This window comes from Scyliorhinus torazame, chromosome 13, assembly GCF_047496885.1.
Source record: "Scyliorhinus torazame isolate Kashiwa2021f chromosome 13, sScyTor2.1, whole genome shotgun sequence".
NCBI classification, from domain to species: Eukaryota; Metazoa; Chordata; class Chondrichthyes; order Carcharhiniformes; family Scyliorhinidae; genus Scyliorhinus; species Scyliorhinus torazame.
Genome location: NC_092719.1, coordinates 54,716,061 through 54,740,123, shown reverse-complemented (window position 1 = coordinate 54,740,123; position 24,063 = coordinate 54,716,061). Strand labels below are relative to the sequence as shown.

The 24,063-nt window shown below is 49.2% G+C and overlaps 1 protein-coding gene across 1 annotated transcript in view; it reads right to left on the bottom strand.

Moving 5' to 3' along the window:
* The window catches only part of ikbip (IKBKB interacting protein), a 34,892-nt gene that overhangs the window by 6,907 nt on the left and 3,922 nt on the right, over nucleotides 1-24,063 (bottom strand). The window contains 1 exon segment of the mRNA XM_072471536.1: nucleotides 19,072-19,189. Within this exon segment, the coding sequence (XP_072327637.1) occupies nucleotides 19,072-19,189 (118 nt within the window).

Genomic DNA, 24,063 nt, shown 5'->3' with positions numbered 1-24,063 from the left:
GAGAGACTAGCTGGGTGACAGGGAGGTAGGGCTCTGGCACCAGGTTGATACTGGGAAGTGAAGAGTAGGGAGGGCCGGCCGAGGGAGTGCAGAACCTGGGTGATCAATGAGGTTTGACGGGTGGTGGTAAGCGGGAAGCAGTGATGAAAACTGAAATCGGGAACAAAATCATAGGCCAGATCAGGGGCCTAGAGGCAGGCCAGACTAGGGGAAGATCACAGGCCACAAGGAAAATGGGAGACCAGAGCAGAGGGCATATAGAAGGATCTTTCGTGAGTGGGGAGGGAGAGGTTGGAAGCCTTCTGTAAGAGAATAAAGGCCGTACCAGGATGGGGAGCAGGATTGTGTTGTAAAGTGCCTTTAAGGGATAGCAGCATGCCATCACTTGGAAGTGTGTCATGTGATCCCATCTCCGTTTCACTTTGGCCTGGAGCAGAGCACACCGCACAGCCCTGCAGCTTTGATGTTCTCTAGCATTCTATCCGTGTATATATGTGCTCACGTGCTTAGCATAGATGAACCCACAACAGGTTTTCACAATCCCTTGAGTGATTGGTGCCTTTTCATATCATTCTAACACGCACTACAGGCTTTGGAGGCAAAATCAAAAGGGTTAGTGGGAGGAGGGGAGAGAGATGAGAGGTTGGAAGGTTTGGAGGTATCTGATTGCGGGGCATTGGTGCATCCAGTATAGTGAATCCAGCAGGTATGTGGAAAGACACTTATCTCCTGAATCCAGAAGTCCGTGCTGCTCTTTAGCCACCTGATTTCCGAGGCTCAGAAAACTTAACCAGCCAAGATTAAATTTAAAATGGTGGTAAAATAGAAGGCATGCAGCCTCATTATAATACTTAAATTGACAACCTACTGACTGCAAAGTGGTTGGCTTTCTGTCAAATGTTTTTTTATGATCCAGTAATGCTTGCAGTTTTGCAATTACACCTAATTTTGTAAAGACATTTATTAAATGGTTTTAGCTTTTTGCATCTATGGCATTTGTTGATCATGTTGTCTGCCCAATTTGAGAATGAAACTGCAGCAGAGATCTTGCAGAGTCCAGTACCTACGGTGGCAATAGCTGTCAATGTAATTAATAAACTTTTAAAGAGGAAATGGTCTGGTTACTTTCGAAAACTATTCAGGACTGTTGAATGAGAAAATGGGGAAAAAAAACCCTGCCACAAATGTACTATTTCTCTTGTAATACCATTATACATAATACAGCACATGGACAAGAACAAGGCACTTTCAGAAAACTGCTTTAGGAGCTTCATATTCTCTCACATGACTATGAGAAGTATTTCTGGTACCTTCAATCAATGGAAATGGTCCATTACTGCTCTATGACTAACTAATTTCCACTGATCTGCAATTTTAATGGATGGAGTTGTCCATTGCTGGAACATATCTGACAGAACAGATCATACCTGCACTTTCAAACTAACAGAAATACAGGACATTTCATAGTCAGCACTTAAGCACAATATTTAATCCCCATAACAAAGAGGATGTATATTACAAGTGGCAAAGTCAAAAGCCATCTATAGAGTTCCTCTTCACTACTGGGAAGACCAATCAAATTAAACAACTTCCTGCTGCAGATTCTACTTCGAACTAGTTCTTGAAAAATAAATTTACCTTTTAGTGGAAATATAATCTTATTTTCCTCCTGTGTGGCCACGGCTTCTCCAAAATGTTTCGCAGTCAACATTTTGACATAACGTCTCTGGATGTTGAGTGATTGTGGAAGAATATGTATGGTTACTATAGGAAACTCTAGTGGCTTGTTTCATTTTGGTTCAATAAGTGAATGGTTGAATGAGTCAATTTAGTCAGTAAGGAGTGGGATTGGGGGAGTAAGAAAATTATAATCAAATCAGTGTTTAGTGTGAAGGACACAAAAAGGGTTTAATTATTCATCTTGCATAAACAGGAAACTGGAACAATAGAACATAGAACATTACAGCGCAGTACAGGCCCTTCGGCCCACGATGTTGCGTCGACCTGTGTAACCACTCTAAAGCCCATCTACACTATTCCCTTATCATCCATATGTTTATCCAATGATTATTTAAATGCCCTTAATGTTGGCGAGTCCACTACTGTTGCAGGCATGGCATTCCATGCCCTTACTACTCTCTGAGTAAAGAATCTACCTCTGACATCTGTCCTATATCTATCTCCCCTCAATTTAAAGCTATGTCCCCTCGTGAAAGCCATCACCATCCGAGGAAAATGTCCACCCTATCTAATCCTCTGATCATCTTGTATGCCTCAATTAAGTCACCTCTTAACCTTCTCCTCTCTAACGAAAACAGCCTCAAGTCCCTCAGCCTTTCCTCATCAGATCTTCCCTCCATACCAGGCAACATCCTGGTAAATCTCCTCTGCACCCTTTCCAATGCTTCCACATCCTTCCTATAATGCGACGACCAGAACTGCACGCAATACTCCAAATGCGGCCGCACCAGAGTTTTGTACAGCTGCAGCATGACCTCATGGCTCCGAAACTCAATCCCTCTACCAGTAAAAGCTAACACACCGTACACCTTCTTAACAACCCTATCAACCTGGGTGACAACTTTCAGGGATCTATGTACATGGACACTGAGATCTCTCTGCTCATCCACACTACCAAGAATCTTACCATTAGCCCATAAGAATCCTTAGTGATGCTATCTGCATGTGCAAAGCCAGTTGGTAGTTTTCTCAGTTGTTGATGGTTTGTGAGAAAGTAATGATGATTCTCACATAAATTCCATGTTTCATGGAGAGGATATTTTTGATTACAATGTGGAACATGTTGGGGAAAGAAATATTCCCATAAATGTTTCATTCTCACAAATGAATTATGCATAACCTCATCCAGCAATCCAGCGACCCAGTGTAATGCTCTGGGGATCAAATCCCACCATGACAGATGGTGAAATTTGAATTCATTAAAAATCTGGAAAATCTTGATGACCATGAAACCATCTGGTTCACTAACGTCCTTCCGGGAAGGAAATCTGCCATCCTTATTCAGTCTGGCTAGCACGAGACTCCAGACCCACACAGTGATGCAGTTCTCACCTGCTCCCCCCCCCTCCAAAATGGCTGAGCAAACCACTAAGTTCAAGGGTAATTAGTGATGGGCAACAAATGCTGGCCCAACCAGTGACACCCACATCCAAGAACAAATAAAAAAGGTGAAGATAGTGTTTGTATTACATGGCTCGCCATGACAAAAGTATTTTTCTGACTGTGCTCCCAGTGGAGAGCCACACTCATGTTACTATTAAATTTCCTCACTCAATGCTCCGAGAGGGGCGTTCCTCACCCAAGGGATAGGAATGTATAGTTCTCCTCAACTTTCTGCTATAGCCGCTCCATTGCTGGTTATTAACTGACTCCCCATAGTAACATGGTTAATTGTTGAAGCCTGTCAATGTTTGAGTCTATAGGCTGTGTTTAATTTGGAAGTTCTTGTAACTAGAATTCTGTAATTCCAACTCTGCAGCATGGTGCAGTGATTGGGTGTAGTATCTAGGCTGTCCTTCAATGCAATAATTATTGTGGCATGCAGGAGCAGGAATTTGGGGCTAGGACCTGTCGAAATCTGCCGTAGAATTTCCCCCTGCTGCTTCTATTTTGCATGCACCGTGTTCCGTGACCAGGACTTGCTCTTCAATACTAAGTAAATTGCCGATAGTGCCTACAACTCTACATTTGCTGGCAATCAGCACCGAGACTAGCTGTGGTCAGCTAGTTGAACAGGAGTTGAAGATTCATTCTCGTTTTCCAATGGGAAAAACAGATTGATATTTCTAGCTTCTGAGCAATTCTACTTCATCTTTATTATCATTAAATTACATGGTTTTGAAAAAAGAATCTATTATTATACATGGTGGTGTACTTCGAGGCGTATTTGGCTTGATACAAAAAAGTGCAACATTTTAAAAATGTAAGCAGTCAGATGAGTATTGGTGTAAATAAAAGGGAAGGTGTATTTAAATGCTTGCCGCGGTTCTCAAACGTGATCATGACCCTGTTGAAGGGGCAGGTGCTGGAGGTGATGGTCTCTATGGAGGCTTTCGACCAGGTGGAGTGGCGTTACCCGTTTGAGAGTCTGGGAAGGTTTGGTCCGAAGTTGATGGCGTGGGTGCACCTGTTGTATGTGGCCCCAGTGGCGAGTGTACGGACAAATGAGATGAGTTCACGGAGCTTCAGGATGCACAGGGGAATGAGGCAGGCAAGGGTGTCCGCTATTGTTCGCGCTGGCGATAGAACCGTTGGTTATGGCCCTTAGAGTCAGTAGAGTAGCAGGGGACTGTGAGGGGGCGGAGGGAACACCAGGTGTCGCTGTATGCAGATGACCTGCTGTTGTTTGTGTCGGACCCATTGGAGAATATGGGGAGAGATATGGACATACCAGAGAGGTTCGGGGCTTTCTCAGGCTACACGTTGAATGTCGGGTCGGGGAGCCAATCTTGGGGCATTGCCATTTAAAATAGGCAGGGACAGGTTCAGGTATCTGGGGGTCCAGGTGACAGGGGAGTGGTTGACGATGTACAAGTGGAAACTGACAAAGTTGGTGGAAGAGGTTAGGGGTGACTTTAAGAGATGAGATACGCTACACCCGACATCGGCAGGGTGGATCCAGGTGGTAAAAATGAACATTCTGCCATGGTTCCGGTTTGTATTCCAGACCCTCCTGATCTGCATCTCAAAGGGCTTTTTTCAGAAACCGAATGCAGCAATCTTGGAGTTTATGTGGGCGGGGAAGGTACCTTGGGTTAAGGTGCCTGTTACAAAGGCAGAGGTAGAAAGAAGGGTTGGCGCTACCAAACCTGTTGCATTACTATTTGGCGGTGAATGCGGAGAAGGTGGGGCAGAAGAGGGGTTCGAGTGGGTTAGGATGGAGATGAAATCCTGTAGAGGGTCCAGCCTGAGGGCCACGGTGACGGCGCTGCTTCCGCTAGTACCGCGGAGTTACACGATGAATCTGGTGGTGCAGTCCACGATTAGGTGTGGAACCAGTTGAGGAGACACTTTAGGGTGGAGGGGATGTCGGTGCTGTCACTGTTGTGTGGAAACCACAGGCTTAAACCAGGGGAGACGGGTGACATGTATAGGAGGTGGAGAGGGGTGGGACTGGTGAGGGCGAGGGATCTATATCTGGAAGAGAGGTTTGCAGGTCTGGAAGAGCTGTGGGAGAGGGCAGAACTGCCGAAAGGAAGTGAATTCGTATATGTAAGTGAGGGACTTTGCGCGGAAGGAATAGAGAGGGTTTCTCAAGCTGCCGGGAATATGTCCTGCAGGAACAGTTGCTGCTCCCGGTTGTGGAGGCGAAGGCAGGATTGGTGATATATATGGTTGGTTGGGAAAGCAAGGGAGAGCACAGGTGATGAGGATCAAGAACAAATGGGAGGAGGAGCTGTGGGGAGGGGGACAGGAAGAGATAGGTTGGGGAGTGTGGAGTGAGGCGATGCATAGGGTAAAATCAACCTCCTAGTGTGCGGGGTTGAGTTTGATTCAATTTAAGGTGATGCATTGGGTGCATTAGACTCGGGTGAAGATGAGTGGGTCCTTCCAGGGGATGGCAGACGAGTGAGAGCAAATCACGCGTATATGTTCTGGGGCTGCGAGACGTTGGAGAGGTTCTGTGAGGGGGGGGGGGGGGGGGGGAAGAGAAGAGAGGGGGGGGGGGTTTGGGATGCTATCAAAGATAATGGGGGTAGAGGCCAGGCCAGACTCAATGGTAGCGATATTTGGGGTATCAGAAATGCCGGAGCTGACGGAGGGGAGGAAGACCGATGTTGTGGCCTTTGCCTCTCTTGTTGCTCAGCAAAGGATTCTGTTGGAATGGCGTCGACAACGCCACCAGGGGTGGCAGCCTGGCTGGGGGACCTGTACGACTTTCTCCGGGTTGAAAAGATCAAGTTCGAATTGAGGGGATCAGCAAGAGTGCTTTAGGAGACGTGGTGGGGACTGTTCCTGGCCATTTTTGAGGAATTGTTCATCGGGCAGGATGAGGGGGTGAAAAGGAGAAAAGAATTGCGCAGACTGTGGGATGCGGAGAATGCTTTTTGATTATGTCTTTCTACTGTTGAATATGTTTGGAATAAAACACATTTAAAAAAATTAAATGCTTGCCATAGAATGATGATTTTGACAGTCTCTGGCTTCTGTTTAGAGCATTGCACCCTTTCCATATTCTTGTCCCTGCTGCTCAGGGAGCCCTTCTGCACCGTTGCAATTCCCTGAGCATCTACATGCTCATGCTGCAGAATTTCTTTGACTTTGTTGTAGAAATGTACCTGAACGTGGAAGATTGATTGCTAATGGAGTAGTTGAAATGAAAATCGCTTATTGTCACAAGTAGGCTTCAAATGAAGTTACTGTGAAAAGCCCCTAGTCGCCACATTCCGGTGCCTGTTCGGGGAGGCTGTTACGGGAAGCGAACCGTGCTGCTGGCCTGCCTTGGTCTGCTTTCAAAGCCAGCGATTTAGCCCAGTGTGCTAAACAGCCCCAGACTGCCCCAGTGTTTATCGAGGACGTCATTTCCATTAGAGGTCCTTTTTCTCCATTCTGTAGCAAGGTGATTGGGTTCCTTTTCATTTCTCAAAATAAAAAGAAAACTTGACATTTTGCTTCTGTCTCACCAAAATAAAATCAGAAATACTGTTCCATTGCTCCATGTGGTCAAATGGTACACAGTGACAATAGAATTCAGTCCTGTGAAAACTGGACAATTCTTGTATAATTTTTATAAGCAGTTATACTTAGCTAATGTTCTGGGTAAATAGTTGTGACAGTCTCAGGCATAATTAACAGAAATAACAATGCTTCAGGTAAACAATCCAGTATCAGTTTGTATTTTGACAGTCACAACTTGTCCACATTTTACAGGATACAGGTCAGGTTACTAAACAGCCTGACAGGTATTACAAGTTGCAAAACGCTGTATAATAGCTATAGTGTTAACGTGGCATGTTTTTGCAAATGTATTATGCAAATTTGATGCTTGCTTAGGGTTTGCTGAATGGAATAATTGTTACATAGTTTTGGGAGGGCCAGTTCCAAACTGGCCAGCTTTATTTATGCAGAGAATCTGCTAATGATTTCTCCGCCCCTTTCATTGGGAAAGCTCATGCTCCCAAAGGATTGTGGGATAGCCATTAGTACCCAACCAGTGGTAAGCAGGCACGTTATAACATCCCTCCCGACCCAAAGTCCAAGGAATCCACCGAAGACCCTGGCGAAGGAGAGCATGGACTAGTTTTGCCGCAGGCCGAACACCATTTGCACGAGGCGCTGGATCGGGCGGCGTGTAACGAGACGGAGATCGGCTCTTCCGTGATGAACGGCGTAACGTTTGTATCTCCACGGCCCGTGGGCCCGAGGATTCCCCCTCTAAGGCGTCCTATGTCTCCATCGCGGAATCGGAGTCCACTGCCACTGTCATCTCAGCGTCTCTATCTCCACTTGGTTCTGCAATGACCTACGCAGGCTTTGAGTGCGGCACCAGAGGAAGATTGTGAGGACTACTCTCCACTGTCTCTGGTCTCTGCAGCTGTAGAAATGAGCTCCGGGGGCGGGAATCTTTGGAAGGGATGGTCTTTTGGACTGAACGTGGTCCACCTGCTTGCGCTGGAGATGACCCTGGGCTTGCATCTGCCAAGGAGGTAGGGCCCGTTTTGCGAAAGATTACGCCAGGGACCCACTGGGCACCACCAGCAAAATTCCGAACGAACACGGTGTCACCGGGCACAAACTGCCGAATCGGCCGATGCCGAGAAAAACCATGTCCCTGCCGTTCTTGTGTGCAGCGTACTTTTGCGCCAATGTCCGGGAAAACCATGCTAAGGCGGGTGCGAAGTCTCCGGCCCATTAGGGGTTCCGCAGGAGCTACCCCAGTCACCGCATGTGGGGTGGTCCTATATGAAAACAAAAAAACGAGCCAGTCTCGTGTCCATCGACCCGGAAGACTGCCTCATTTGAATGTCTGCACTGCGCGCTCTGCCAACCAATTGGAAGCAGAGTGGTATGGGGCGGTGCTGATATGGCATATGCCACTACCCTAGTTACCGCATGTGGGGTGGTCCTATATGAAAACAAAAAATGAGCCAGTCTCATGTCCATCAACCCAGAAGACTGCTTCTTCAGGCCTCATTTGAATGTCTGCACTGCGCGCTCCGCCAAACCATTTGAAGCCGGGTGGTAAGGGGCAGTGCTGATATGGCGTACACCGTTCATCTTCATGAACCTTGCAAACTCCTCACTTGTGAACGGAGTGCCGTTGTCCGTGACCAGCACCTCGGGGAGGCCATGCGTACTGAAAGACAAACTAATCTTCGATCGTTGCGCATGATGTTGTGCCTACCATCTTATGCACCTCTAACCATTTAGATTGGGCATCGAATAATAGAAGGAACATTTCTAGGCCACCTTCTCAATGTCGGTGTCGAGGCCTGACCATCAGACATAACTCCGGGCCAACATTTTTCATTTTGGTCACACCTGGATGCCCATTGTGCAAGTCTGTTAGTATCAGCTCCTGGCCTTTTTCCGGGACAATCACACGCATCCCCCACAAGAGGATACCGTCTTCCACGCTAAATTCTGACAGCTTGGAGGAAAATGCCCGCAACTCGCCTGGGAGCTGTCTATGCTGCCCACCATACAGGACTATGTGCTGAACATTTGACAGGACTGGCTCCGTCTGGGTCCACTCACGGATCTGTGATGCCGTGACAGGCAAGGTGTCCATAAAATTTAGGGTTGCAACCACCTCACCGGTCATGGGGTCGACATGGGGCCGGTCAATAAAGGCAATCGGCTCAGTGCGTCGGCATTTGCTATCTGGGTTCCTGGTTTGTTCTCCAGAGAATACTCGTAGGCAGCGAGCAACAAAGCCCAGCGCTGGATCAGTGCGGAAGCAATGGGCGGTATTGGCTTATCCTCTTGGAAAAGACCCAGAGGCTTATGATCAGTCACGGTAGTGAAGTGGCGGCCATACACGTACTGGTGGAAGCGTTTCACCGCAAAGGCCACTGCCAGGCCCTCCTTCTCGATCTGCGCGCATTTCTTTTCCGCTGCAATGTGTGGGAGGTGAAAGCTATCGGCCACTTGGCCCGGTTCTCCATCTTGTGGGACAGGACGGCCCCAATACCATACAGGGAGGCATCACATGTGAGGAGTAAGGTTTTCCAGGATCATAGTGGGTTAGTAACCCAGACAACGACAATTGTTGTTTTAGCCGCCGGAAAGCGGTTTCTTGCGGCTGACTCCAAACCCAGGCGCGATTGTTCTTTAGCAGAAGGTGCAACTGGGCCAGTGTCGTTGCCAGATTGGGGAGGAACTTCCCGTAATAGTTTACGAGACCGAGAAAAGAACGAAGATGCGAAGAGTCATCGGGGAGGGGGCCTGTTGGATTGCTCGCACCTTCTCTGCGACGGGGTGCAAACCTTCGTGGTCCACCCGATAACCCAGATAGACTACTTCCTTCACCTGAAAGACGCACTTTGCCGGTAAACCTCTCAAAATGCCCTCCATGACGCTTTGAAAAACAGCGCAGGCAGAGGATACCCCAAAGGGCAACCGTGTATATTCATACAGGCCCCGGTATATATTAATAGTTACATACGGCCGGGAGACAGGGTCCAGCTCCAGCTGTAGGTAGGCGTGACTCATACCTAATTTCGTGAACGAGAGTCCGCCTGCAAGCTTCTCAAGTAGAGATCCTCTATGCGAGGCATTGGATATCGGTCGAGTCGAGAAGCCGTATTCACTGTAAGTTTATAGTCACCGCACAAGCGAACTGCGGCATCTGGCTTCATTACAGGTACAATTGGTGCTGCCCAGTCAGTGAAATGGACGGGCCTGATAATACCCAAAGTCTCCTCTGGGCGATCACGGAGACAGCTGCACCAGTGTCCAAGTCCATCTCAAGCGGGTGACCATTGACACGTACTATCACCTTAATGGGGGCCACACGGGGAGCTGCCACACAATGCAACTGCAGGCAGTCGTCCTCCGTCTCCACGTCCTCGGGAGTAGTCGCCGTAGGTTCATCCAAATGGAAGGTACGGCCCCTGAGCTGGTCTCAGTTTCTGTCGGAACGACGGTGCGCCCCCAGGACCGGCGACCGCGACGGGGTCAGCGCCCACATGTCTGACACGGACATGGCTCCTCATCCATTGGTTCTGGAGAAGGCTCCCTTTGGGGAGGAATGTCCGATGGCCACTGGCGTAGATCCGGACATCGCCTCGCTCAAGGTACCGCAGGGGTGCGGGGACGCTTTCGGATGGAAGGTGTTGTGCCCCAAGGCATGCATCTCCATTCCCTGTAGCTCCTGCACTCCCCGTTCTGCGCTCGCTTGGGCAATACTAATTGAATGACCTGCTGAAAAGTCAATGTTGGTTCGGCTAACAACTTTCTCTGGGTGGCCGCATTAATACCGCAAACCAAACGATTTCTGACAAGGTCTCACCATAGTCACAATACTCCGCAATCCTGCGTATACTGGATAGAAAATTGGCAAGTGATTCTCCTGGGGTCCTCTCAGCGGTATTAAACCGGTAACGCTGGACTATCGTGGATGGGGTTGGGTTAAAATGTTGACCCTTAACCCACTAAGTGCGGAAGTTCATCAAACGTTTTGGTGTCCGGCTCAGCTGGGTACGTAAGGCTCCTAATCACCCCAAACATATGTGGGCCGCAGGCGGTGAGCAATATGACTACCTGGCGCTCGTTTTCGGTGATGTTGTTTGCCCAGAAATAGTAACGCTTCCGTTGTGCGTACTGGTTCCAGCTTTCCATCGCAGCATCAAAAACATCCAAACGTCCGTACAGAGGCATGGTGTAATAGAAAACAACTTCCAACCTGTATCCAACAAAAATCCAGGGAGGTGGCTTCAGCAGTGTAGACAGCTAGTCACTTTAACATTCGTCGCCAGTTTTGTGGGGGCCATGAAGAATCCAGCACGAGTTGAAGGATAGAAAGAAATAACATTTATTTACAATAATATGTATGTACACAACAGCAGCAACTCCTTGCTGCTCACTCCTCTCTAGCAGGTTCCAAACTGGCCAGCTTTATTTATGCAGGAAATCTGCTAATGATTTCTCCGCCCCCTCATTGGGGAAGCTCATACTCCCTAAGGATTGTGGGATTGCCATTAGTCCCCAACCAGTGGTAAGCAGGCAGATTATAACAGTGATCATTTAGACTGTCTTGCATTGAGAAATTCACGACATCATTTGGTTTATGCAAAGGGTAGGATGCCATTATATACCACACAAAACAGGTTATTGTATACTAATATCATATCCCCAGTTTCCAATCTACTTTCTCCAACTGGCTATAAAGAGAATTGTCTTAATTTAGAACTCCTATGGTCTTTTATTGTAATATGTATTTATTTCCTTACTTTATTTTATGTATTCATTCACAAAATGTGGATAGTGCAAGTGCCCAAGGTCCCTCTATCAATGACCTTCTCTTCATAATAAAGGTCAGAAGTGGGGATGTTCGCTGATATGCAACTCCTCCGATATGGAAGCAATCCATGCCCATATGCAGCAAGACCTGGACAACATTCAGGAATGTTGTGGGCACCACACTGTCTGCACCCCATAAAAGGAGGTGGCTGCTTAGTTGGAGGTGGAAGCTGCATAACACAATGAAATTTAACTAATGCCAGTAGAAAATCATAGAAGTTTACAGCATGGAAACAGAATGGCAAGTATGCTGTCTCTCCATCTCACAGCCTTGCTGTTGAGCATGGAATTTGTGAACACAAATGTCTCTATTCACCACGGATCTCATTTCTCAGACTTTCCACTGATGTTGCTGGTGCCTACAGTGCTTCCCTCCTGCTTGGGCCTCAGGGGGAGCTACCATCCTTCCTTGAAGTGTCCAGCACTGGCCTGTGCTCCCGCCTCTAGAACCCCCAATCAGCCTTCCCTAAGTGGGAGGCAAACGTGGCCTATTGTTTGGCTGCCGGCTCCAAAGTTATGTCATAAAGCAGACTACAGACACAAACTGGGACAGATGCAGAAATGGCCCTGATGGAGGAGAATTTTAAGATTGGAAGATTCCAACCTCAATCCCTGAAGGGTGAAGGTACCTTCACACACGTGTTGCTAGTCACAACATATATCCTCCAAATTGCTGCCAATGTTTCATTGTGAAGATATTACATTCAGTGGTGATATTATCACTGATGTAAAATTATTAATGTATCTATTCTATGACCAATGGTAGAAGACAAACATTGCAGTCTATTTAATTTTTAAAAAAATACAAATTGTAGAGCCAGAACAGCAATTTGCACTTTCACCTATTTTTAGCTAAAAGTGTTAATCACGTTGGTTCCAAATACTAGACCGTAATTACATATGGAGCAAGAAAAACATGAAAGGGTTGGTATATGTTAGATCAACCCAAAACCCCAATTCACCCATGACTCCTTAAAAAAACTAACTTCCATTTTAAACAGCTCGTTTTCCACGGCATTTTTGTGTTAGTCCAATGCAATCATTCGCTTTGCACCACTACCAATGATGTTCATCTCGCAAAAATGTCCTGTCATTTCTTTCAGCAGCAGTTGTAAGCCCAATAAACAACACTTGAGAACTTTTCTTTCCCCAAAAGCAAAGCTGGAAAGTACCAAAACTGTGCCTCATGCTTATCACGGTTAAATTACACTCGTGCACACAGTATAATGGAGCATTGACTTTAATTGCAGAATCCTTCTTCCGGACTGTTCTCTTCTTTCTTATAGTTCTATAATGTCCCATTGCAGTAACTTCCATGACATTCAGAACATTTATTGATTTTTAAATGGCATTATCAGACAGTAACACTTCCAGCTCTTTTTTTATATCTAGTATCTCAGTTATGACTTTTAGCATATTGTCCTCCAAGTTAAATATCTGGACTGTCATGCCATCTATTTTCTTCTCAGTGCTAAGGAAATCACTCGATAACTTAAGGATAGAGTGGACACCTTCATCAATTAAGGGAAGTTGCTCTTCACATTCTTTAAGTTTAGGTTCATACTCAGTCAGTTTTTCTACTAACTCTCTATCCTTTGAAATCAAATTGATTTGTTGTTCGGCTAATCTTTCAACGGTTCTCATATTCCAGTTTGCTTGCTTCTCGAGGCCGTCTAAATCCTCCTCCTCTTGTTGCTTGATTGTGTTTGTATTTCTTAGTGTATTCACTTCTAAATCTTTCATCTTTTCAGTGAGATCCTTCACACCTTGTTCAACTGTATTAATTTCTGCTGATATTTTGACATGCATGTTCTTTGACTCTGCCTTCAAGTTTGCAATCTCACCGTTTATTTCATTTAAGCTTTGTTTCCAGGTGTCTGAAATATTTTGGAAGTTCTTATTGACATTTTGCATTTTTCTCGCTATTGTCTGTTCTTTAGTCTGTAAGCTAGTCATACTGCTACGGAGTTCTGCCATCTCCTGTTCAAAGAGGGTCATGACCGAATTAGATGATAGTGCTTTCTGCAGGACATCTTCTGATGATTCCAGCTGTATCCACAACACAAAACAGGGGCAGATCTACTTAATCATCAATAACATTTTGACCAATTTCAGTCCTAAATAAATAGAACGTACACTTATTGCTAAATGGCATACCTCCTTTTTTTTTAAAAAAACAAAACCAAATTGCATTCAAGCCATTGCCCATGAAATTTGGTTGGGCTTATTTTCGGGCACAGATTAGCCAACAGAAGCCAGAGATATCAAAGATCAGGCCTTATCCTAATATTTCTAGTGAATTGATGGCATCTGTTAGCCCTTCAGAAGCAGTTCCTTGGTGTTTGGAAATCCAATTTGGGTCAGGTGCCACAAAGGCAGAAGCCCTCAAGTAGGTGTGGGAGCACAGGAAGGGGCAAAAGCGGGCCAGTAGCAGCCCGCAGTTGTGTATGAGTACAGGAAGTGGCACACTGTTTATGTTTCTGCTGCCAGCCTCTAAACATGTTATTAAAGACCACTCATTACACTACAGAAGAAACCAAAGAAGATGGAGCAAAGCTGGCACTTATTCTACACATTGTTGATCAATTATTAAGGGGGGAGGGGGGGGGGTCGCAAACATAAAAGCAAATGGTGAGAGCTACAATTTCGCTGGAACTATTTTGCAAAGGGCTTCACCTTATTGAAAATAATTCAAGAGTGTAGCATGTGTCAGAGGTTTAGTGGCCAATTAATGTGCACATCGAACTATCATTCATATTGCAGCACAATACTAAACAATAGGACAAGGATTTGTCAAAAATGATTTATATCCCTCAATGGTAAAAAGTTGGAAATTATATAAAGTAATCCATCTGAGATGACAGGAAAATCAACCTGCAATGTTGCTGTGTGCAGCAAAGTTCCATATTTCCTGACCTGCCATTTCTAAAGATTCCAATTCAGACACAATGAGGCTTAGTCAAATACTAATGCTACAGTATAGCTACTGTATTAGAAAATTAGCAAGCGGTTATGGTTAGCTTTATCAGCCGAATATTAACTGTACACTACAAAAAATATAGGTATTAGGTAATGACCTTTCAATTAAGGCACCGAGGAATGAATTCAGCCCAGACCAATGGAGTGAAAGCCTCTTCTGTCTGCTAGCTGTAGAGGTCCATTACAAAATGGGTTTACCCAGTTTCAATCTAGTTCCTAGTAGGCAGTAGCCCACAGAATAAATATGTCCCAATGCAAATATTTATTGGCACTAAATTGGCAAACTCAGGTGAGTGAGATATTGGATGCTAGAAAAGAACAAATTACTGCTCCTCTTCTAAGCACATATTTAGGGCAGAGTAGAAGGAACTTTATTCTATGTATAACTATTTAGCATCTTTATCTGCATTAACGATCCTCGATGACCAAGTATCTCGTCCTTTTCGGTGCATGAAAGGATTATATATTTTGAAATAAAATTATACATACAGGTATACAATGCATTTGTGGGTCTATTAGCTCAGTTGACTGGTTCAATTCCCATAACAGCTGAGATTATTCATGAAGTAGAGTGACCCTCGGGTTAAATCCCCACTAGTCAGCTCTCTCTCAAAAGGGGAGAGCAGCCTGCGGTTCTCGGGGAGAGCGACTTTCATTCTCACACTAAATTTGCGATGTGATTTCTACTTTATATATTTTCTTTAAAAAAGATATTTACAGAAGAATTTTTGATCCTTCAATTTCCCCAGCCAAAGCTAACTTCAAAAGCCAGCTTTTAAGGTAACTGACTGCCAGAGGTGTAACAAATGACATTATCTCAATCTCTCCATGACCAAACCAAGCCAATCAAATATGTATTATAAAAATGCAAACAGACGTGTTCTTCTGCAGGATGACTTGTACTGTCTGTGGGATTCGTAACTGGATTGTATGATGGCAGATAATGAATGTATTTATGGTGTGACGGTTAACTAATGTAAATACCATGTTCAATATAAAAGGACTTGTGACATCCGTGAAAGTTTCAATCAAAGGAACGGTTCCATTATTTTGTTTCAGAAATAAACACTTTTACGAGTTTCAGAAACATTGACCATTAGAATGCAAGTGTAACTAAATGATGTAATTCTTACAGTCCTGGCAATTCAATATTTGAGAAGGGCATTTTGAAAAAAGCTGACTGGTTGGCAGTCGTCATCATGAGTGTGATATGAAAATCATAAAGATGCCCGCCAATTAACAGTTTTCAGGTATGGTTGATGAATCATCAAATTCTTCAAACTAGCAAGAATCTCTCAACATGAGGTACTGCGGAGACAGCATTGGGCCCATTCCTATATGACTAAATTCCTTGCCTTCTGTGTGAGAATAATCTTGCAGTATATGCCCAATACAAGTCAAAAAGATTCAAAACAGTTGTATTCATTTTTTGTTACTTATGCCTTGAAACATTTTAAATCATTGACTTATAAAATACTAGTACCATGCTGAATATCCAGCAATAGCTAAAACCAGTGTCAAAAAATTAGGATACAGGGAAATAAGAATCGTACCATAAGGAATAGGTAAGAGTTGTGGCAGAGGGAGTTTAGTTTCAGTTAAAACTTGACTACTCCTAAACCTAAAGGTGAATAATGTAAGCATTACAACGGACTGAAGAAGCAAAAGGCATTATGGGCAAATTCATCAGACCAACCCAAGTGGCAGAAGAGAGTATTTGCCTTCATGTGACCTAATGTTGACTATAGCTCAGTATTCATCACCGCAAAAGTACAAATGGGTTCTCCCAATTGTTTGCCATAACCTCAGCGGAAACCACATTTAGACATCTATCTGGAGTTTCCACAAATCTTCCAAAGTTACATCAGGTCAGGAGAATTTGAAAAGAATTTCCCCCAAGTTTTTAGCAGAAATGAAGCAGAGGCTTTTTCAAGATATATGGATTGCTTCAAACAGCTTTTCTGATAACTGGAGTGCCAATTATGAGATTATTCCAGGTGAAATATAAAACATATAAAATTGTGAAGGGAATAGATAGGATAGAAGCAGGGAGGTAGTTTCCAGCATTCGACAAGGTGTCACCCAAAATGCTGCTGCACAGATAAAGGTGCATGGCATTGCGAGTAATGTATTAGCATGGATAGATGATTGGTTAACTGACAGAAAACAAAGAGTGGGGATAAATGGGTGCTTTTCTGGTTGGCGATCAGTGGCTAGTGGTATGCCTCAGAGATCAGTGTTGGGTCCACAATTGTTCACAATTTGCATAGATGATCTGGAGTTGGGGACCAAGTGAATTGTGTCAAAGTTCACACAGGACACGAAGAGGAGTGGTCGAGCCAAGTGTGCAGAGGATGCTGAAAGTCTGCAGAGGGATATAGATAGTTTGAGTGGGCAAGGGTCTGGCAGATAGAGTTCAATGTTGATAAATGTGAGGTCATCCATTGTGGTAGGAATAACAGCAAAATGGACTATTATTTAAATGGTAAAAAATTGCAGCATGCTGCTGTGCAGAGGGATCTGGGTGTCCTTGTGCATGAATCGCAAAACGTTGGTTTGCGGGTGCAGCAAGTAATTAAGAAAGCAAATGGAATTTTGTCCTTCATTACTAGAGGGATGGAATTTAAAAGCAGGGAGGTTATTTTGCAGTTGGTGAGGCCACACCTGTAGTACTGTGTGTACAGATTTGGTCTCCTTACTTGAGAAAGGATGTACTGGCACTGGAGGATGTGCAGAGGAGATTCACTAGGTTGATTCCGGAGTTGAGGGGGTTAGCTTATATGAGGAGAGACTAAGTAGATTGGGACTGTACTTATTGGAATTTAGAAGAATGAGGGGGGAACTTTTAGAAACATATAAAATTATGAAGGGAAGAGATGGGATAGAAACAGGGAGGTTGTTTCCACTGGCGGGTGGAACTAGAACTAGGGGGCATAGCCTCAAAGTAAGAGGGAGCAGATTTAGGACTGAGTTGAGGAAGAACTTCACCCAAAGAGTCATAAATCTGTGGAATTTCCTGCCTAGTGAAGCAGTTGAGGCTACCTGGTCAAATGTTTTTATGGAAAAGGTAGATCGATTTTCGATCAGTAAAGGAAGGTTACAGTGAGCGGAGGGGTGAGTAGAGCTGAGTCCACAAAAAAATCAGCCATGATCTTATTGTTTGGCAGAGCAGGCTGGAGGAGCCAGATGGCTTACTCCTGCTCCTAGGTCTTATGAAAGCAAATGTTCCCTGTGTATATTGATATCGAAGGGAGGAATATGCTTGCTTTCACCCATTACAGCACAGAAATGTAAAATTAACATTGAAGCAAAATTGCTGATTAGGTAGATGTTTTACATCTCTACACTGCTGATTAAGAGCCTTGCTTGTGTTTGTCCATTTCAGAAGTTTCAGAATTGATCCAGATTTGCGACATGCATTGCCCAAGGGGTAAAAGATACCTGCTGGTAGCATGAACTGATTAATTAAACAAAGAAGTCTTTTTGATATCACTACAGACCAACAGATATGTGCAATAGGCCCTTGTCCAAAATGATTAATGTTGTTTTGATTGCCTCTTTTGTAAAAGAAATGGCGGGGGGGGGGGGGGGGGGGGGGGTAAGAAAAAAAAAAAAAAAAGAAAAAAAATCGGGGCAGAATTTCCATTCAATTTTCTTAAACTCCCACAAGAGAGAGAAATAGAGATTCAATTGAGCCAAAACCACGGCTAGGCGACACGAATTGTATTGTATCCAACTGTACAGTCATTCTAAACTCAATTAAACAAAACATAAAAAGAGATGTATAGCAAAGACGCTATCTCAAATTAATCACCTAAATTTCATGCTGCCATACTTGCAAGACATTGTAATCATTTGATGTCTAATTATTTTTTGTTTGTGGATATTTGGTCATGAATCTGGCAGCCATTTTGCACAAACAATAATCTCTGATCTTAAAACTAATTTATTGGAGATGAAGTGTTTGAGATATTTCTGTGAGGCAGAAAGGGGTATGGTGAAAATGCAAGTCTTTTCTTCCAGAATACATATAATTTCTTGAGAATACTATGAAAAGAGAGTCAGTATGACTCCTTGGAAAAATAACAACAATAGCAAGGCACCTAAACTAAAATTGAACTGAAACAATAGTATTCATGCTCTGTAGAAAGATAAACAAAGTCTTAATCGCAGGATTCTTTATGGACTGTTTCAGTGATTTTCTTACTTGCCACAAAAAGGGTGTAGAAGATTTCTTTATTGAACAGATTGCTTCAGAGGGTATTTAGTGTCAAGCACAGATTGTGGAACTGGAGTGAGGTATGAACGGTAAATTTTCTTCCTTGAAACACCAATTACAAGAATCCAGAAACTTTTGTGGTGACTTCTGATTCTAGCCCACAAAGGAGAAGATTTATCGAATTTCAATTTCAAAATTTGTCGGGATTTGATGTCAAGGATTTTGCGTTAACAACGCAGGACCAGATCCCCTATGCTCACAGTGAACATGGAGTACGGTCTCTTAACTGAACCACAAGCACATTTTTTTTTGCTTTACAAGCCATTTGTAGTCTACTGTGCACCTTTTTGTTTGCTACACTTTCCACAGAGGTTACTTACTGCATTTACCTTTTCTGAAACTTTGTTAATTTCATCTTCCAGGGCCTGGGCAGCTACAGTTTTCATGTACAGTTGCTGGTATTTTTGTTCCACCTCAGCAAACCTAGTTGACTGCTGGAACATGAGCCTGCAAAAAAAATTGACAAGTTTCACAATGTTGAACTTATTCACAGTTCCATACCGGCAGCTTCCAGCCAACATCAACCAAAAAGCCAATAGTTAAAATCTTCCAGGTGATTAAATTTTTAAAATCTTTAAAGTTTAAGCTCTCAGTTTCACATCGATACGACTGAGGGTCATACACGGTCCTGACACCACGTTATACTGCCAGCTCCACATCTTAAATCTTTGCACCTAAAAAAAATGTTGACACAGAAAAATTGCCATTCACCTAGGAAGTGGAAGTGAGAATCTAAAAGGTGCGTTACATTTTGGCGAGTTACGAATAGCACTTTGAGGAAGTCGTCAGCCAATACTTGTGCTTTCAATGGACTGCAGCATAGTTCCAACTGTTGACGGAGTCACGTGATGGCGTAGCTACTTAAAGGGTCATGGCAGAAGCACAGGCGTTCTCCCTGGAGCGCAGGCAGAATAGAATCGTGTAACAGCTGCTCATTGTTAGAAGTCCTTTGTCGCCAGTCTTTGCAACCAAGCACTTCTATATGGTGTCAGACGTTGGTAGTATGGCACAAGGACTTTGCTGTATTGCCTTTCTCGTGTTCGGCAAAAAACACTGCAGACAGCTGGACCAAGTTTGAAAAGGAGTGGCGCATCTATTGTGATACTCACTTATTGGATAAATCAAAAAAGTAAAGCTAAATCAAGTGAGCCCCGAGGCCTTGAAGTAGTTTGTATTTGAAATGTAGGAGGGGAAAGAAGTTTGGAAACATCTACCTGCCAGTGAAGAATATAATACTTGACAGGCACGCCTTTAACGCTGCAAACCAAAGATTTGACAGATACCATCATATATGGCAACCTTGAAAATCTTAGCAAAAAAATGTGAGTTTGGCATCCTTACCGATTAGCTATTTGGGGATCAACTAGTCGGTGAGGTCCATAATGACCTTGTCCGCATCAGCTGCTGGTAGAGAAAGCGTTAACACCATAGCAGCCATCAGCATTTGCATGCTAAACGAACAGACTGAAAAAAGCAGCAAGGAGTTCAGGCGGAAAACATCGGGTTTTTTGCAGTACACGGCACACCATGCCCCAATTGCACCGGCCATCACTTTCAACAGAACAGCATGTTTGGCATATAGTAAACATGCAATAAATGTGGCAAGTGGAATCATTGTGCAAAATGTTGCAGATTGAAACCACATCAGCTTTCCTTTGCCACCAGCTACATTGCAGCCAGTCAGTCCTCCAAGGTTGGGATTGTCAACAAGAGCAAACAAACCACTTAGCCCTCAACAACACTCCACTGTGAGAATGCGACACTGTCATAGAAAAAGGTGAGATCTTAACCACCCTCAACATGATTTTTCAGCAACTCATAACTGAAGGTAAAGATTAACACTGGAGCCCAGGTAAATGCTATGGAATTAGACCCATATGTAACACCAGCCCAGAACACCCTGCTGGACCTCCTGGCCTATGATAGACAAACCATCCACTCTCCATTGCACACATGCTGCTTCAAGTTTCACATTATTGATCAGAATGTAATGCCACTGTTAAGCCTTTGGGACAGCATCACACTGGGGTTCATCCAACTTGGTCCAGAGGTACATGCTATGCAACACCAGGCCCAGAAATGATAGAGTTCAAAGACCTCCAACTCTGGTGTCACTGGTAAGATACCAGTATATACCACATGAGGCTAGATGACTCAGTACCACCAGTTATTTGTGCTCAGAGTATCAATAGCCATGAAGTAGAAAGTAATCCATGAGATGCATCGGATGACAACGCTGGAAGTCATAATTCCCCTAGACGAGGCCACAGAACGTTGGTTGCAATAAAGAGAGATGGCAGAGTCGGAATTTGCATCAACCCAGTGCACTTAAAACAAGGCCTCATCACCTTAAGAGGACAGTGGAACAGGCGATAGCAGCCCACACTCAATGCTAAGATTAAGGGGGAGAGGGGGGGGGAGAGAGGGGGGGGGGAGAGAGGGGGGGGGAGAGAGGGGGGGGGAGAGAGGGGGGGGGAGAGAGGGGGGGGAGAGAGGGGGGGGGGAGAGAGGGGGAGGGGGGGGGAGAGAGGGGGGAGGGGGGGGGGGGGAGAGAGGGGGAGGGGGGGGGGGGGAGAGAGGGGGAGGGGGGGGGGGAGAGAGGGGGAGGGGGGGGGGGAGAGAGGGGGAGGGGGGGGGGGGAGGGGGGGGGGGAGAGGGGGGGGGGGGAGAGAGGGGGGGGGGGGGAGAGAGGGGGGGGGGGGGGGGAGAGAGGGGGAGGGGAGAGGGGGAGGGGGGGGGGGGAGAGAGGGGGGGGGGGGGGGGAGAGAGGGGGAGGGGGGGGGGGGAGAGAGGGGGAGGGGGGGGGGGAGAGAGGGGGAGGGGGGGGGGGGGGGGAGAGAGGGGGAGGGGGGGGGGGGAGAGAGGGGGAGGGGGGGGGGGGAGAGAGGGGGGGGGGGGGGGGGGGGGGAGAGGGGGGGGGGGGGGGGGGGGAGAGAGGGGGAGGGGGGGGGGGGAGAGAGGGGGAGGGGGGGGGGGAGAGGGGGAGGGGGGGGGGGAGAGAGGGGGAGGGGGGGGGGAGAGAGGGGGAGGGGGGGGGGGAGAGAGGGGGAGGGGGGGGGGAGAGAGGGGGAGGGGGGGGGGGGAGAGAGGGGGAGGGGGGGGGGAGGGGGGGGGAGAGAGGGGGGGGGGGAGAGAGGGGGGGGGGGAGAGAGGGGGGGGGGGGGAGAGAGGGGGAGGGGGGGGGGGAGAGAGGGGGAGGGGGGGGGAGAGAGGGGGAGGGGGGGGGAGAGAGGGGGAGGGGGGGGGGAGAGAGAGAGGGGGAGGGGGGGGGAGAGAGAGAGGGGGAGGGGGGGGGGAGAGAGAGAGGGGGAGGGGGGGGGAGAGAGAGGGGGGGGAGAGAGAGGGGGAGGGGGGGGGGAGAGAGAGGGGGAGGGGGGGGGGAGAGAGGGGGAGGGGGGGGGGAGAGAGGGGGGAGAGAGGGGGGGGAGGGGGGGGGGAGAGAGGGGGGGAGGGGGGGGGGAGAGGGGGGGGAGGGGGGGGGAGAGAGGGGGGGGAGGGGGGGGGGAGGGGGGGGGGAGAGAGGGGGGGGAGGGGGGGGGGAGAGAGGGGGGGGAGGGGGGGAGGGGGGAGGGGAGGGGGGGAGGGGGAGGGGAGGGGGGGGAGGGGGAAGGGGAGGGGGGGAGGGGGAAGGGGAGGGGGGGAGGGGGGAGGGGAGGGGGGAGGGGGAGGGGGGGGGAGGGGAGGGGGGGGGGAGGGGGGGGGAGGGGGGGGAGGGGGGGGGAGGGGGGGGAGGGGGGGGGGAGGGGGGGGGGAGGGGGGGGGAGGGGGGGGAGGGGGGGGGGGGGGAGGGGAGGGGGGGGGGGAGGGGAGGGGGGGGAGGGGAGGGGGGGGGAGGGGGGGGAGGGGGAGGGGGAGGGGGGGGGGAGGGGGGGGGGAGGGGGGGGGGGGGGGAGGGGGGGGAGGGGGGGGGGGGGAGGGGGGGGGGGAGGGGGGGGGGGGAGGGGAGGGGGGAGGGGAGGGGAGGGGGGAGGGGGGAGGGGGGGGGAGGGGGGGGGAGGGGGAGGGGGGGGGAGGGGGGGAGGGGGGAGGGGGAGGGGGGGGGGGGGGGAGGGGGAGGGGGGGGGGGTGGGGGAGGGGGGGGGAGGGGGGGGGAGGGGGGGGGAGGGGGAGGGGGGGGGGGGGGGGAGGGGGAGGGGGGAGGGGGGGGGGAGGGGGGGGGGGTGGGGGGAGGGGGGGGGGGGGGGGTGGAGGGGGAGGGGGAGGGGGGGGAGGGGGGGAGGGGGGAGGGGGGGGGGGGGGAGGAGGGGGTGGGGAGGGGGGGGAGGGGGGGGGAGGGGGGAGGGGGAGGGGGGGGGGAGGGAGGGGGAGGGGAGGGGGAGGGGAGGGGGGGGGGAGGGGTGGGGGAGGGGGAGGGGGGGGGGGGAGGGGGTGGGGGGGGGGGGGGGGGGGGGGGGAGGGGGGGGGGGGAGGGGGGGGGGGGGAGGGGGGGGGGGGGGTGGGGAGGGGGGGGGGGGGTGGGGGGGGGGGTGGGGGGGGGGGGAGGGGAGGGGGGAGGGGGAGGGGGGGGGGGGAGGGGGAGGGGGAGGGGGGGAGGGGGTGGGGGGGAGGGGGAGGGGGAGTGGGGGGGAGGGGGAGGGGGTGAGGGGGGGGGGGAGGGGGGAGAGGGGGGGGGAGGGGGGAGGGGGAGAGGGGGGGGAGGGGGAGGGGGAGAGGGGGGGGAGGGGGAGGGGGGGAGAGGGGGGAGGGGGAGGGGGGGGAGGGGGGGGAGGGGGAGGGGGAGGGGGGGGAGGGGGGGGGGGAGGGGGGGGAGGGGGGGGAGGGGGGGGGGAGGGGGGGGAGGGGGGGGTGGGAGGGGGGGAGGGGGGGGGGGGGTGGGGGGGAGGGGTGGGGGGGAGGGGGGGGGTGGGGAGGGGGGGTGGGGAGGGGGGGGGGGGAGGGGGGTGGGGGGAGGGGGGGGGTGGGAGGGGGAGGGGGGGAGGGGAGGGGGTGGGGGGGAGGGGTGGGGGGAGGGGGGGGGGGGGGAGGGGGGGGGGGGGGGTGGGGAGGGGGGGGGAGGGGAGGGGGAGGGGTGGGGGAGGGGGGGGGGTGGGGGGGGGGGTGGGGGGTGGAGGGGTGGGGGGAGGGGTGGGGGGGGGGGTGGGGGTGGGGGGAGGGGGGGGGTGGGGGGGGGGGGGGAGGGTGGGGGGGGGGGGGTGGGGGGGGGGTGGGGGGGGGAGGGGGGGGTGGGGAGGGGGTGGGGGGGGTGGGGAGGGGGGGGTGGGGGAGGGAGGGGAGGGGGGGGGGTGGGGGGGGGGTGGGGGTGGGGGGGGAGGTGGGGGGGGAGGGGGGTGGGAGGGGGGGGGAGGGGGGTGGGGAGGGGGGGGGGGGAGGAGGGGGGGGGG